The 15269-nt window shown below is 39.9% G+C and overlaps 1 protein-coding gene across 2 annotated transcripts in view; it reads left to right on the forward strand.

Moving 5' to 3' along the window:
- The window catches only part of LOC120543782 (multidrug and toxin extrusion protein 1-like), a 24162-nt gene extending 9667 nt beyond the window's left edge, over window positions 1-14495 (forward strand). Inside the window, exons 2-18 of one of the 2 annotated variants that reach the window (XM_039777019.1) lie at window positions 6256-6445; window positions 7511-7612; window positions 7762-7830; window positions 7980-8128; window positions 8362-8404; window positions 8548-8592; window positions 8764-8861; window positions 9075-9172; window positions 10103-10284; window positions 10507-10615; window positions 11222-11297; window positions 11566-11635; window positions 11741-11873; window positions 11968-12062; window positions 12229-12292; window positions 12371-12648; window positions 13928-14495. In XM_039777019.1, the coding sequence (XP_039632953.1) occupies window positions 6256-6445; window positions 7511-7612; window positions 7762-7830; window positions 7980-8128; window positions 8362-8404; window positions 8548-8592; window positions 8764-8861; window positions 9075-9172; window positions 10103-10284; window positions 10507-10615; window positions 11222-11297; window positions 11566-11635; window positions 11741-11873; window positions 11968-12062; window positions 12229-12292; window positions 12371-12600 (1753 nt within the window). In that variant the 3' untranslated portion in view covers window positions 12601-12648; window positions 13928-14495. The other variant, XM_039777018.1, reaches the window with a different exon arrangement.
- Window positions 14496-15269: the final 774 nt, after the last annotated feature.

Consider the following 15269-nt stretch of genomic DNA (forward strand, 5'->3'; position numbering starts at 1 on the left):
ACATCTAGTGAGTTGGAAACTTTACATTGTTGAGAAAGCAATGAGAGACGAGTGTAAACGTTTTTTGTCCGGGTCTCAATAGTTGTCATTATATGACCTGGTCACAACCTTCCTCTGTGGTTGCAACCTTTAACTGTAGAGTCTGACCACATAGTTGGTCAAACTCTGTCCAAACAAGCTTCACTGATGTTTTCATTGTTTTTGTTCTGTCTTTACATCCAGATTTTTTAAATTCCCAAATAAGTGTATGTGGTTTGCCACGTGCAGTTCTATGTGGTTAAGAGTAACATCTGACTTGCAGAAGCTACAACTATCGAAATGTACTTAAAATGACACAGTGTATGAATCATAAAGGGCAACAGCTGAAAGCTCTGACTGTTGGCTGTACAATACAATAAGCTTTGTTAGAACAGTATAGAAAACTGTTTACCTTAAACGGAGGTAACCGTTCCTTACGTACTGTACATTTACAGCTAAAATCAATCATATCCTTACTTCACTATATGCTCCTCCAACTTTTTTTTGGTGTTGATGCACGTGTAAGTTTACAAGTGTACATGTTTACACACCAGATTTCAAAAGGTGAAAGGTTGTTGTGATGAAGGCCACTAGGCTGAGACATCACTCAAATGTGTGTAGTTAAGACCTGTGTGTGCTAAACGTTTGTTTTCAATCTTTCTCCAAAAGCAGATACTGCAAAGTTATTTTTTAGGTTCGATTTAAAGAGCTTTGAGACTTTCCAAGTGCCACAAGCTGCTGATATGTTTAAGGTATAGTGAGGCCAGGTGCTGCTCTGCTCCTGCGATTCACATGTCAGATCGAACATCACCCCGCTTCACTTCCTCGGACAAGGAAAAAAAGAAGAAAAAAAAGCTCCCGAAGGTAAAACTGAAAGTGAGAGAAACAGGTTGCCTTCTCTCCAAGGTCAACCAACTGCCACAGTCAATGAGCCTCTTCAGTCTATGCGCAAACAAATCACAGAATCACCTCCACAACAACAAACCCACAATCACAGACATAATAACCCCCATGAGCTTAATGGAAGGCTTTTGACTGAGTCACACAAGATGTCCTCAAAAACCTGTTTCCATCTGATCTTTTACAGTTTTTTTTTCTGCTCTTACCCGTGTGAGCAGTCCCTGAGACACCCTTTGGTGCTGTCTGTTTGTGTTTACTCCTGCGGACAAACCCGCAGCTTTATCAAGGGTGCTATGGAAAGGACAGTGTGTCATGAGGGACCGAGCGAGCAGCACGGTGCCGCATTGTTTTAGAGGCTGGATGAGTCATGGAAGACAAATTGGGGTTGGTGGCATTTGAGAAGGCTCGTCCATTCTATCAGGACAGCACTGTTTAAATCAACAGTGGGACTATAACATGTTCCCATGATGCCTGTTTCAGCAGGTCAGACAAGGAATTCATTAAGGTATAATGTAACCTAATTACCTGAGCAACTCGACAGTTACATGCTACGATTGTAAATCGTTTTTGGAGAATACCTCTGCTGTCTCTGTTAACCCTCCTCACATGAATTTCAAATTCTCCAAACATCAAGCCATATTTATAGCACCTAGTACACAATGTGAGTGCAGCATCGCTGTTACTATTTCAAGTAATATCTATATGACTCACCAAAGAAATTCAAAAGCTCATACATCATCAAAAGAGCAGACAGCAAATTCTGTTCTGCTTTAGTCATGGCTGAATTACTTCTCATCTATATCGTCATTTTTCGGTGAGAAGAGTCCACGCTTCAATTATTTGTTCCTTTTGACAAGTCTGAAATTCAAATGAGGCGCTTGACATTGTGTAGATTTAAACTGAAAATATGTGAAACAACCCCACCACCACCACCACCACCACCACCCCCACCACACACACACACACACACACACACACACACACACACACACACACTCACACACACAAACACACGCACGCACACACACACACACACACACACACACTGCACCCCTCCCCTCCCACCCTCTCATTCAGGTTTTTAAGACAAAAACATTTCAAAATAATGCGGCTCAGTAGGTTTCAGCTATCTCTGAGTGGCTGCCTTTGATTTTTTTCTTTTCCTGTCTGTACTGATAAAAGCAAAATTACACAAGATTGCCCACATACAATAGGGGCAGCTATAAATGCGTTCATTTTGTTTTTGACTTTCAGCACATGTCTCCTACGTAGATTCATCCCGTGTGCGAATGTCAAGTGTATGCAGGTGACAGACTCCGAGTATAATCCGTTTTCCTCCTCGCTCCCCTTTTTTCTCTCTTTTCCACCTCTGTCTCTTTGTGTCTCGCTCTCTCCCCCCTCTATCTCTCTCTGACCACCCTCACACACACTGCCAACGTGAGATAGCCATGTCTGTGTGTCCAGTGCAGTGTGTCATGTGTGATAATGTGTGACGTACTCGTCACGTGCCAGCGGTTTTAGGGTTCCACTAGAAGCTACTTATTATTGTTATCATTTGTAGGCATCATCATTATCAGCTGGAGCAGACGCGACGGGTCCCTCTGCGACATTGTTCCCTCCAAAAACCCCTAAAGCTCTAGCCGCCAAAGCTACCCACAACGTAACCAACAAAGGAGGGAAGAGAATATGTCGAAAATCACTCTGGCACTCTTTCAATGTCCCTCCCCTCATCCATCCTCTCACCCATGGCCTACACCCCACCACCACCCCTCTGTGTACCCTCTGCACTCTGTCTCCCTTTTTTTTGCCTCTCTATCAAACGTTCACTTCTTTTGTCTCATGCACTCTTTCTTATTCCATTGCACTCTATCTTTCTGCGTGACACACTCTGCCCTCGTCCGCTCTCTCTGTGGCCGCCATTATCTAAAACACCCATCTCCTCATCTTTACCTCAATTCCCCTCTCCCATAGTCAGGAAAAAAATCACAACCTATACACACAGATAAACGCACACCCCAACTCACACAAACACACACACACGCACACTGTGCATGCAAATAGTCTAACCCCTCCTAAAACCTTCTTCTATGCACACACTCACCCACCCACCTTCTACTCTCTCCAAACCCCTAGCCCCCCCCCCTAATCCTAATCACACCACCACCCCCGTCATCAACCCTTATCTCACTCCACCAAATCTGCTGTGACTCAAAACAATTTCCTCTCATTTGCGATTTTACTGCCCACCCCCGCCTCCTACACCTCCATCAAACCATCTACCCCCTCCAATACCCCATCAGGCGAGAACCCCACCCAAACACACATGCACACAAACACAAACACATACAAATGCACTCACGTACACACACTCTGACCGGTCGCCATTAAAAATGACGGCTCATCATGTGTAAGCGGTGACTTGCCACTGTCATCCAGTGGAACCCGAGAAGAACTGCAGTGTGACGTCACGGCGGACGCCGGCCCCGCTGGTTGGTGGAACATATTTACGTGTGTGATTCTGTACGTGTGGTTGGGATGGGGGAGCCGGAGGAGTACAATTTGGTGGGTGGGTGGAACCGGTGGGCCTTGCTGCATCACTGAACCAGGAAAATGAATGAGAGCCTACACTAGGTGTCACCCCCTTCCTCTCCCGTTGGCCTCCGCTAATTTCCCTTTTTTCTTTTCTGCTTTTCTCTTCTCCTTTTGGTTTCCAAGGCAAAGAAAACAGTTGAAAACCGCAACAACAAAAAAAGTGTTTGACGATATGTTCGACGGTATGTTGCAAGGTTGCTTGACTGTGTTTAATGACTTGAATCAGCAGAAGGAGAAACAAACGTTTATGTTATTTAATGAAATTATTAGGAATCCATTCAAAGTTTAGTGAAGCAGCCTGATGTGCCAGAAATGTTGAGCGTTTGAATTTCAACAAGAGCAGAACAGCACCACCCGATGGGAAGTTCTCATAGCCACGACCAGATAGAGAGGATCACCTCACTGAGAGGTGTTACTATGGGAGGAAGAATATAAAATGATGAGGATACAAGCCTGTGTGCTGTTTCCCCGTGACAGACTCAGTGATTTACCTCGGTGAGGGGAAAATAAATCTCTGAGTGAGAAACACAACGTCAGTTTCTGTATCTCTGCAGTTATGAAAGGGTTTGACAGCCAACAGCAAAAGAGTCTTTTTTTTCTAGCAGACAGTGTGCAGTTTGTTCTGATGATGGGGATTTCAAATATCGCCTTTGGCTTATAGTGGTCATTTAAGTCAAATCTAAAACCAGGAATATGCTGAAACAGTTGTTTCTTCTTAGACACGTGTTGTTGAGTCTATAATGCAATAGCCATGAAATACAAACATCAAAGATCTTAACATTTAAAGAAGTGTTTACATGGCATTATGCTATTCAACCAATTGTTTCAACTCAATTACATGCAATTGAATATGTTATTCAATATTAATATGTATTTATATGTCCATCGATAGCCGTGAATTGTTATTTTACTTAATTCTGCAATAGCTGATTTCTTCTTCTTCTTCTTTTGGGGGTAGCGGAAACAAGCTGTGAACACAACAGCTATGTTATGGGGCGACATTATCATTCATGTGAAGTTGTGTTTCTGACCACCCGGCAAATACTATAAATACTACATATATACATATACATATATATATATATATATATATATATATATATAATATATATTTATTTATTATTATATATATTTTTTTTATTTATTATTATATATATTTATTTATATATATATATATATATATATATATATATATATATATATATATATATATATATATATATATAAATAAATACTTCTAGCATCGTTTTATGTCTCTACCAACTCCTGAGGGAAACATTTGGCTCTTTAGCTCCTAAATGGTCCCTGGTGTTCACCAGCTATAGTTGCTAACTGTGTCTGTCTGGTCTTTGGTGCTGAGCAGTTAGCATACAGTGGGTTTTTAGAGTTTTTATGTTGAAAACAGCTGCCTTGTGCAGACAAAAAAGACACTATGAGAGTGGCGAGAGTGAATCAAAGTTGCGGCCCGGGCAGTTAAACAATGAGCTGAAACTGTCTGTAAAGCTCTGTAAAGCCTAAAGGCGCTGACACACGAACCCGATAATCGGCTTTGGACAGTCTGGCGAGGTCGGTGACTCGAGTCTGTTCCATGTGTTCCGTGCCGTCGTCCGTCTGGGGGGCTGGCGGCCTTTATTTTGGCCTTTATTTTGACCTTTAATCTTTCAAGCTGACTGAACTTTGTTGATCTGAAATTAAGACAGATTCAGCAACTGCATGGCCTATTTCTCGCTTAAAATGTTTTCAGAAACATGTTTCAGTGAACTATTTTAGTACAATATGAGATCTTATTCTGAACAACCTGCCATGACAGTCTGGCTTTGAATTTAGGGAGAAAACAAACCCATGTGACGTGTTCGTCCAATCAGCTGCCGGTTAAAATGTTTTTGGGCAACAATACACATTTGCGCCGCCTGCTATTATGGAGACGTATTATGTCTCGTCTCTTCGGTGTGTTCTGCGATAATCAAAAGCGATCCCTTTCACTTTGTAACATTGTTTTCACATTGTTAAGTGACACATTGTTAGTGTGAAATTGTTATTTCACACTATATATAGCCCCTTTAAAACTGTTTACATTTTTACATTTACAAGGGGTCAGATGACTATGTGACAACCAACTTATCACTTATCACCCACTCTACAGGTACCACAGCAGACTAAGCCTCTATGACCAGTGACAGTATCATTTTAACCCCTCATTACATATCTAGGAGCAAATATAATGTGTCATTTACCTGTACTGTTAAAGTCATCTTTAACTTTTTCTACCTTATTCTCCACAGTAAAATTGTCTGCGTCACAACTTCCACCTCCCATCAATATCCTGTTGAGGACACCTTTAAGTAGGGTGAAAGCCCTGTAACTCATACAGTGTGTTAAATAATAGGCATGACCAAAACATTTCATTCCTTTGAACCTTGGTGAAACAGTAAAGATCTGTGATGCTGCAGAGCAGCTGAGAGAAAAACTACCAGCTTCATTTTGGCACCGTTTTTAAGGGGAGTGCACAGCTTGTTGGTGGGTCGGGGGTGGAGAGATCTGACTTGTAGCAATGCCCCAGCATACTGTATTTACCCACTCTCACAGACAGTAGAGAGTAAGGCGGGCGGACATTGCCTTGGTTATTGATTATTATTACCAAGGTAATTGGTTATTGATTACTCCCAGGCTTCTTGTCTGAGGGGACTTACTGTACGACCATTCAGTTTGGTATTGAGTTCTGTGTTCTGCCAAATCTAATTTCAGTATGGAAGATTTAGCTACAAAAAACACATATGGAGGAGTAAATGGACACTCCAAAACAGACGAATCACCTTCTGCTGCTGCTCGCAGTGTTGACTCATGCTGCGGATCCTGCATGAAAAGAATCAACCTCTGGTTACCTGTGGACTACAAGAATGAAACTGTTCAGTTTTTAAAACTGGCGGGACCCATGGTAAGATTGTGTTTACAAGAGTTGAATTATAAACTCCTCCTGACTAAACATTTTCAGAGCTAAAGGTACTAAGTCTGCAACAACATTCAGAATAATTGAGTGTGAATCATATTAGATACAGGAACATCTGTCCTGTTGAGGCTGTTAGGATTGTATATTTTTAAAAGCTGCTATTATGTAGAGTAGTTTGCAGTGTTGGTCACTTATTACCATGATAAAAGTGAATATGTCTGTGTTGCCTTTAGTTTGAAACATGAGCATTGTGATGTACCAGTAATCCTTTTCAGTTTGCCACCTGCTCCATTATAACAGTAATTAACAGGGTAATACCTACAAACCATTGGGAATAATTAGAAAAAGAATTGCCTGTAGTGATAAAAGTGTGTCAGTAATTTACAGAAAACAGGATACACCCTCTCACTGACCTAAATAAATGCCTTAGAGGCATCACTATCTTGAGTATCAGTCTGATATGTTGGTTGGACTAAATTAGCACTTGAAGATGTTCAAAAGTAAGCCTTAAATACCTTAAAGTTTCTTATACAGTATATATCAACTCAAATGTATAGACTTTAAACATGCTTGATAGAGTTTATCAGATATATTTTAGAACAATATTTTCAATACAGCATAGAAATCTGAACCAAAAATTATAACTTTGTGAGGATAAAAATAGTTTTCACTTTTCTCTGACTCCCATTCAGCGCGCAAAGCCAGAACTTGATAGATGAGGACATTTAGTTTCCTTATGATGCCAAAGACTGTAAAAAACCTGCACCAGCAATCACTAGAACGATTTTCTAAAGAAGAAAAGAGAAGTAGTAAAGATCTTTAGAAATACAAAAGAAGTTGCAAAAACCAAAGCATAACACATGCCAGCTGCCAGAGCAAATAAGAACTTTCTCTTACCTCAATGCCTTTTGAAACATGTTTTTTTGTACAAATAATAACTCCATCAGCTACTGTATGTGCTGCATGTGGAGTTTACTGTTTCATTCAAGTTTGGTAAAGTTCACTTATCTTTTTATATTTATGAAAACGAGGGAGCATGACTTTGTTTTTCAGTTGATTTCACAGTTGATGAGCTTCCTGATCGGCTTCGTCAGCATGGTGTTCTGCGGTCACCTGGGGAAAACAGAGCTGGCGGGGGTGGCGTTAGCGATAGCCGTGAGTGATCTCGGTGCCGTTTAGTTTCTGTTTTTGTTGGCATTCTGCTCTCAGGCATCACTGCTCATTCTCTTTCATAGCATCCAAGCATGAATCTGTTTTCCATTTCTTTCTGGACTGTTGTCTAATGATATCTCATTTCAATATAGGTAATAAATGTCACAGGTATTTCCATTGGCTCTGGTTTGGCATCAGCATGTGATACTCTCATATCTCAGGTATTCAATTCATCTTATTTATACAACCAGGTCGGTCCTGACCAGTTACTGCTGTGTTCACAGTATGCTCTTCCAGATTTGTTTTCCTGTGTCAAATTGCCCTTTTTCTTCCACTTGAGCAAGTCTTGTTTTATTTTCCTGTTTTTTAGACTTATGGGAGTGGTAACCTAAAGCGTGTAGGAGTGATACTCCAACGTGGAGTTTTGATTCTGCTCTTAGCCTGTTTTCCCTGCTGGGCCGTCCTCATTAACACTCAGCCTATTCTGCTGGCTGTCAGGCAGAGCGCAGAGGTTGCCAGGTGAACCCTTTTACAATTCAGAATTATTATATATATATAAAACTCGATTCACAAGTAATAAGTGTATATGTAGCATTTGATGTCAGTTTGTGCTATTGTATGGCTGTGATGCACTAAACTAATAGCATATATATATATATATATATATATATATATATATATATATATATATATATATACATATATGATGTGTTGTGTTTATCATTTTCCCTTTTTGTCTTTCTTCCATAAAGACTTTCCCAGCTGTATGTGAAGATTTTTATGCCCGCTCTACCAGTGAGTTCAACCTCCTCAACAGTTTTTTATAACATGTTTTTTTATTATCTCCATCCATATATGCTGTATTGAATTGTTTTTGTGTTGCGTTATTGATCCAATTAACCCCATTCATCCCTTCAACTTCATGCCGGATTCTTCAGGCTGCCTTCATGTACCAGCTGCAGGGGAGGTATCTTCAGAATCAGGTGTGTTTAATGACCTGCAAGACCACTGGTGTGTGGTCTTACAGTTTGTCCGTAACAAGACCATTTTGTGTGCTAGAAAGGAACGTGTACTGTGAGAAAGTAGCCAACAGCAGCTGCACTGATGTGTTGAACACAGCGTGTTTTTTTTAAACAGCTTGCTTTGGCTCACAGGGCATCATGTGGCCCCAGGTGATATCTGGAGCCATGGGGAATGTTTTAAATCTATTGATAAACTACATCTTCCTCAACCTTCTGGATCTGGGGGTCGCGTGAGTACACCCACCATACCCACAATAGTGTACTCCTTAACTGAGTCATAATCTTTAATATTAAAAACCAGTCTAGAGTATAAGTCAGAGTAAGAATATAGCATGCTGGAGGCTTTATTTGAGGACTTCTTTGTATGAGTGACTGACAATGACTACATGCTTTGTTTTTCTACCTTTTTTGGGTGTTGTTTAATCGTCTGGACGCCACTAAAGTGGATCTGCAGCTGCCAATACCATCTCACAATATGCTTTGGCTGTGTTTTTGTTTGTGTACATCTGCTCCAGGGGACTGCAAAAAGCTACATGGGATGGTAAGTATAGTGTATAAAACTACTGTAGGCATAACTTTTCATTTGACCTTCTTATGATTTCTTGGAAGATTTCTCGGATGAATTTTGTAATATGGTGCTAATTGTCAGGAAAATAGAAACAAAGAGACTATTTATTACTACTATACATTACTGGTTAGCTCTGCCAGATGTCCTTGAAATGAAAGCTCCATTTAAATTTAAATGTTTCATAAAAGTAAGTCTAGATATATATTTTATACATTATTATAAATGTTACTCTCTATGTCTGTTGAATTGTTTGGTTGCCTATAGCAGCTACATTTCACACATTTAGATGTTGACCTGCTGTGCACTTAGAAAAAGACTCTACCCTAGCTTTACAATTAATGTAATTAATTAATTGGACATGAACAAATTCATCAAGATTGTTCATGTCCAATTAATAATTTGAGTGCCCCATTACATAGTTCTTTCTAGGTAACTTCATAGAAAATTATTAAGAATTACAGACCTAGAAAGTAAAGCAGTATAGTTTTGGCATCAGTTAAACAAAGTGCTAATCAAACATTTTCTGTCCTCTTGATTCACACTTGCATTGATATCACATTTTTTAAGAAACCTAATTACACTCCTATCAACTGTACTGTAGTGCTAATAAGCAAACGTTAACATACTAACACGCTAAACTCAGGTAGTAAAGCTGTTAAACAAAACCTGGTATACATTGTCATTGTGGGTGTGTTAGCATGCTGATATTAGCATTTAGCTCAAAGCGCCATTGTGCCTTAGAACAGCCAAATCCCACTAATGGATGAGTTTTGGTTCAGATCTGTATTGTACACATGACAATAAAGAACTCTTACTGGCGGTCAGTGTTTTCAGTATAACATGGCTGTCTTGAAGGTATAAATACATTTCACTAAATCCATTGTGCCTCCTATTATCTCCAAGGCTGGTCAAAGGACTGCCTGCAGGAGTGGGGTCCTTTCCTCCACCTGGCCATCCCCAGCATGCTGATGTATTGTCTGGAGTGGTGGCTGTATGAGATCGCAGGGTTCCTGGCAGGCATCATCAGTGAGGTCGAGTTGGGAGCTCAGTCTATAGTTTATGAACTGGCTGTTATCGCTTCCATGGTAACTGCCTTACAATGCTTTTTTCTTATAGTTAGCATAACTATCTTTTTCTGGTATGTTTTGGATTGATGAAGTATCTAACAAAAATGTATACTAATGTCATATTTGTGCAGATACCTGAATGATTTTGATGCTTAGGACTATACTTAAGAATCTTGGTGTATTACTATATTTAACTATGAAATGATTATTTCCATTTTCCATTCATCCTGTCTACCACAGTTTTCAATGGGTTGCTCTGTTGCTGCCAGTGTCCGGGTTGGAAATGCTCTTGGTGCTGGGAACACAGAGCAAGCCAAGCTATCCAGCAAGGTCTCCCTCATCTGTGCATGTATGAATCAAATTTGTAGCCTGACAAATCTCCTGCACAGTTTACCGATAAGGGAGTTGGTGTGGAGTTTTGTTACAGCTCCTTGGATCTATTCTATCAGGCCTCATTACAGAACTTCCTAAATCTGAAATCCTATCTTTTAGGATTATTGGTATTACAGAAACATGTTTTCTAACTTCATTTAGGAACAAATCCTATTTTATCTTAGGATAAGAACTAAGCTATTACAGAACCATCCTAACTTAGGCATTTCCCAAGTTAGGAATCCTAAAAAAGATAAGTTACAGGAGGTCTGAGATGTAGGACACAGGCATGAGTTTAGTTAGTGCTTCTGTAATGGGAAGATATGATTTCCTATCTTTGAAACTTAAGTTAAGATAGGACAAGCAGTTAGGAAATTTTTCCCGATCTACCAACTTTTTTTCAAAGCCATGTGCCATGTTTTTTTGATTTAAATCTAACACCAAAAGGCTTTCTGTTGCGTCCTCTACTCTCTCTGTCACTTGTTGATTTAAAATATATGCTAATCCACATAAACACAAATTTGGTTTTATATATTTCCCACCATTGTCTAATAACATGCTATCATTCTTATGCCCAATCCAGTTATTGTCTCATGTTTCATCGGAGTTTGTCTTGGTGTGTCTAAGGATGTGGTTGGTTACATTTTCACCACAGAGAAGTGAGTACAGATTTTGTGTTTTCTTACCTCAAACAATAACTAACGACAGAACCTCACACAGAGCGCTCCTATAATGTTAAAGTGAAATTCTTCATATATTAACTTCAGAGGACCCTGACCCTTGACAGCAAGGTAAGCTTGGACTTGTTGATTTGTCACAACCTGAGACATGGTGCAGCTATTTCATCTAAGCAGAAACATCAACTTTGCACTCACCATTTTGTTTTGCAATTTTATTCTCAGGTCTGTATTTGCATTTTGCTTTTAGAGACATTATTCAGAGGGTGGCTGATGTCATGAAGATTTACTGTTTCATCAATGTCGCTGAGGCCATTGCGGTGAGCCTTTGCCACACAAATCAATTTACCTCTCTGCTGAGCAAAATAAACCTGACGTGTTGTCACAGATGTCAGATTTCTCTTTTTATCGTTTTACCTGCACAGGCTGTGACAGGAGGTATTGTCAGGGGGGCAGGGAAGCCAATGGTTGGTGCTGTGTGCAGCTTGGTGGGTTTCTACTTCATTGGGTTCCCCATTGGAGTGTCTTTGATGTTCCCTGTCAAAATGGGTATCGTAGGTGAGGACAGATACAAATATTTACACAGTAAGTAAAAATGGAATCATATTTCCATTCAAACTAATAATCTGCCCTCTTTCCATCTCTGTTGCAGGGTTGTGGTCTGGGTTTTTCATTTGTGTTTTGGTACAGTTCACATTTTTTATAGTTTTCCTGTATAAACTAAACTGGACAAAAGTCACTGAAGAGGTGAGTGATACCCTGTGTCACAGGACGGAATTAATTCAATTAATACAGTGCCCTTGCCATTGTATATAAAACAATGCAAATTCAACAATGTGGACAGCATGTGATACTAATGTTTTTAGTGTTTTTTTAAATATGTAATATAGTTGTTTTAAATATCTCTAAATAGGCACAGATAAGGGCAGGAGTCCACGTTACACAGAGGAACGAGATCTTTGGGATAGAAAACAAAGGTAAACACATATGGACATCTTTTTTTTCTGAGAACTATTGCACAACTAACGCTAGTCATGTATTAAAACCTCTCACAGCCCTGGATTCTGGTGAGAAACAGGTTCACATTGTGACCAGTATATCCACTTCTTTGAGTCCAATGGAGGGGAAGCTGGAAGTGCTCAGTGCAGGTCAGCAGACATCGGATGACGTGGTTCTGTCAGTCAGGCAGCTGGTGGTACGACGGGGCCTCGCTGTGCTGCTCATGGTCATCATCCTCGCTGCTGGAGTCTTCATCAGCGAGCTGCTCATCAGACTGCTAGAATGAGACGAGTGACCATTATTAGACCTCATGTGTGCAGCACAAAACAGCTCTGTGAGTCTGCCTTCCCGAGTAGGGATGCATCTTCATGTTTAGCAATAACGTATTCCATGTAGAAAAAAACAGACACCTACAATTGACAGCAAAATTATACATACAAAAATATGTCTTTGGGTGTTACAAGTTTAAGTGATTAGCAGAGTGAAGGCAGCTTCCATCATAACATCTGAAGCAATTTGTAATGACATATTTCCATTCCATACTCACACTTTTACAAAACCTCTGACCAGTTATTATGCACTAATGATATGAATATTACAGTGATTCATGTTATACAAGTAAAAATGTTCCATAACTTTATTAAAAAAGTGAAATTATTTCATCATTTTGAAAACTTGAAAAGTTGTTGAACTTGTTTAGATCCATTTGGATTATTACTCATTACTTCATACCAAAGGGTTTGTCTTTAAAGAAAAGCCTATTTATGGTACTTAGTACTAAAGTTAGTTTTTCTTGTTCTAATCTTATTTATAGTTCAAACCCAGTCACTTTTGCAGTACTTACTGTACATTAGTCATGTAAACTTATAGGAAGCATGACTTTAATGAGGTAGCCAATGAAAAGCTGAACTGGATAAATGCTGTATAGGGATGTCTCTTCATATAGAAACATGCTGTGTAAGATAGTTTCCAGTCAAGACACTGAGGAAACATGTTTTCATTATGACATATATAGTCTGAATGGATGCCACAATTAGAAAGAGCATGAATAAATGCTATATTTAGGCTACAGCACGTCCATGGATGTGTGCTTTCATCATCAAAGACAGAAAAGCTGCTCTTTTTCTTTAGTTTATTTTTTCTTTTCTTTGATCTGTGTAGCCAAATTTGATGATAATGAAAGGTCGGTATGGTCACACTGCAACGTGCTGGCTGGATGAAGACATGTCAAACAGACATATCCACAGTTATAAGCTCACAAATAAAGAATTCAATCTGCTAACAGCAAACATTAACCATGTGTGATTGTCAGAAATATGTACATGTATGGTATTTCTCTACGGATCCTATGAAAGCAATTAGCTCAACATTTTGGAAAATATGCTTGTTATTCAAGTTGTAGGAGAAGATAGATACCACTCATGAAGCTTAGCGAAAGTTCAATCAGGAAGACTTCCTTTACTCACTCACTCATTCTCATCTCTCTCCGGCTTCTGTACTCTTTGGGCGTTCACTCGAAGTAGTTCAACCAGGTCATGCCATGATCTCTCACTTAGCCAATCATATCCTTGCTGTCAAACTTTAAAATATGTTTCCCTTTCTGGTGCTGTCAGTTGTCATTTCACAGATCTGTCCCTTGTCCACACCTTCACCTCCAGTCTTCATCATATCAGTGCCCAGTCCTGCTCCACATTCCAGCATCCAGGTCTTCAGCAACTCTCTTCACCACCACCGTCAGAGTCTAGACCCCAGGGGGGAATATTATGAACTAATCACGACATCACTACCCCCCTGAATATACCAAGTCACCTTAGGGTCTAATTGCCAAAGATAATGCACTTGAATAATTGTTCACTCTTAGTGAAGTCTCTCCTAATTGAAATGTCTGTCTGTGAAATATTGGTCTACAGCCTGAAGCCAGTCAGCTTTGCACAAAGACTAGAAACGGGAAACAAAATTCACCTATCAGCACCTAGAGCTCACTGATTAAGCTGATATATGCTGTCCAATGTCTCGCTTTACCAGGCCTTCCTCCACAGCACTGCAGAGGAAGGTCTGAGTAGACCACACAGCATTCCGGGATGGGAGAAAGACCTGCTTTGGTTTATTATAATCGTCTTGGGCGGTACGTGCTGCACAGAGCCATAGTGCCTCTGCAAAATAGCCTCGGGAAGGAACTTGTTTTGGTGGAACATGTGTACGTTCAAAAGTTGTTTTAGACGTGCAATAGAAAACTCAGATTGGACAGATAGTCTAGCTAGCTGTCTGGATTTACCCTGCAGAGATCTGAGGAGCAGTTAACCATAGTCCTCATAAATCGACCTGAGTTTAAAATTCCAACACAAAAAAAGTGTAAGGTAATGGACATCCGGCCAAAAGGAAGGACATACGGCAGAATTTCCGGCAGTACGGAGCAATCCTGGAAGTAGAAGTTTGTGTATATATAGACTAAATGCTAACAGCTGACATGTTCTCACATCAAGCAGCCCTAAACAGAATTATCATTTTGGGAAATACGGTTATTTGCTTTCTGGCATGAAGTTAGATGAGAGATCAATTACACTCTCAAGTCTGTACAGTAAATATGAGGCTACAAGAAGCCACTGGTTAGTCAGTGGCTCAATATATGGACTAATCAAATTACACATAACTTGTTAAAGAATAATAATGCAGTCCAACTGTATTTGTATTTAGGCCACATAGTCAGGCCCTTCTGAAGGCATGTTTTTGATACAGACTAACAACTGCATATTTTGGTGGTCATAGGTGATAACTTCAAAAGTGCTCTCACATAAGAGGTTTCCACAAAAGTCTGCACTCTGGCCTATACGAAGCCAGTGCACCCACAAGCCACTGCACATCAGCCCCGACTGAAGTTTTCAACAGTCCCATAAAAAACATGCATATTAATTTATCGTTACTCAACATGTAAATCAGGCTTGATTTGTACATTGT

Source organism: Perca fluviatilis, chromosome 16, assembly GCF_010015445.1.
Source record: "Perca fluviatilis chromosome 16, GENO_Pfluv_1.0, whole genome shotgun sequence".
Taxonomy (NCBI): domain Eukaryota; kingdom Metazoa; phylum Chordata; class Actinopteri; order Perciformes; family Percidae; genus Perca; species Perca fluviatilis.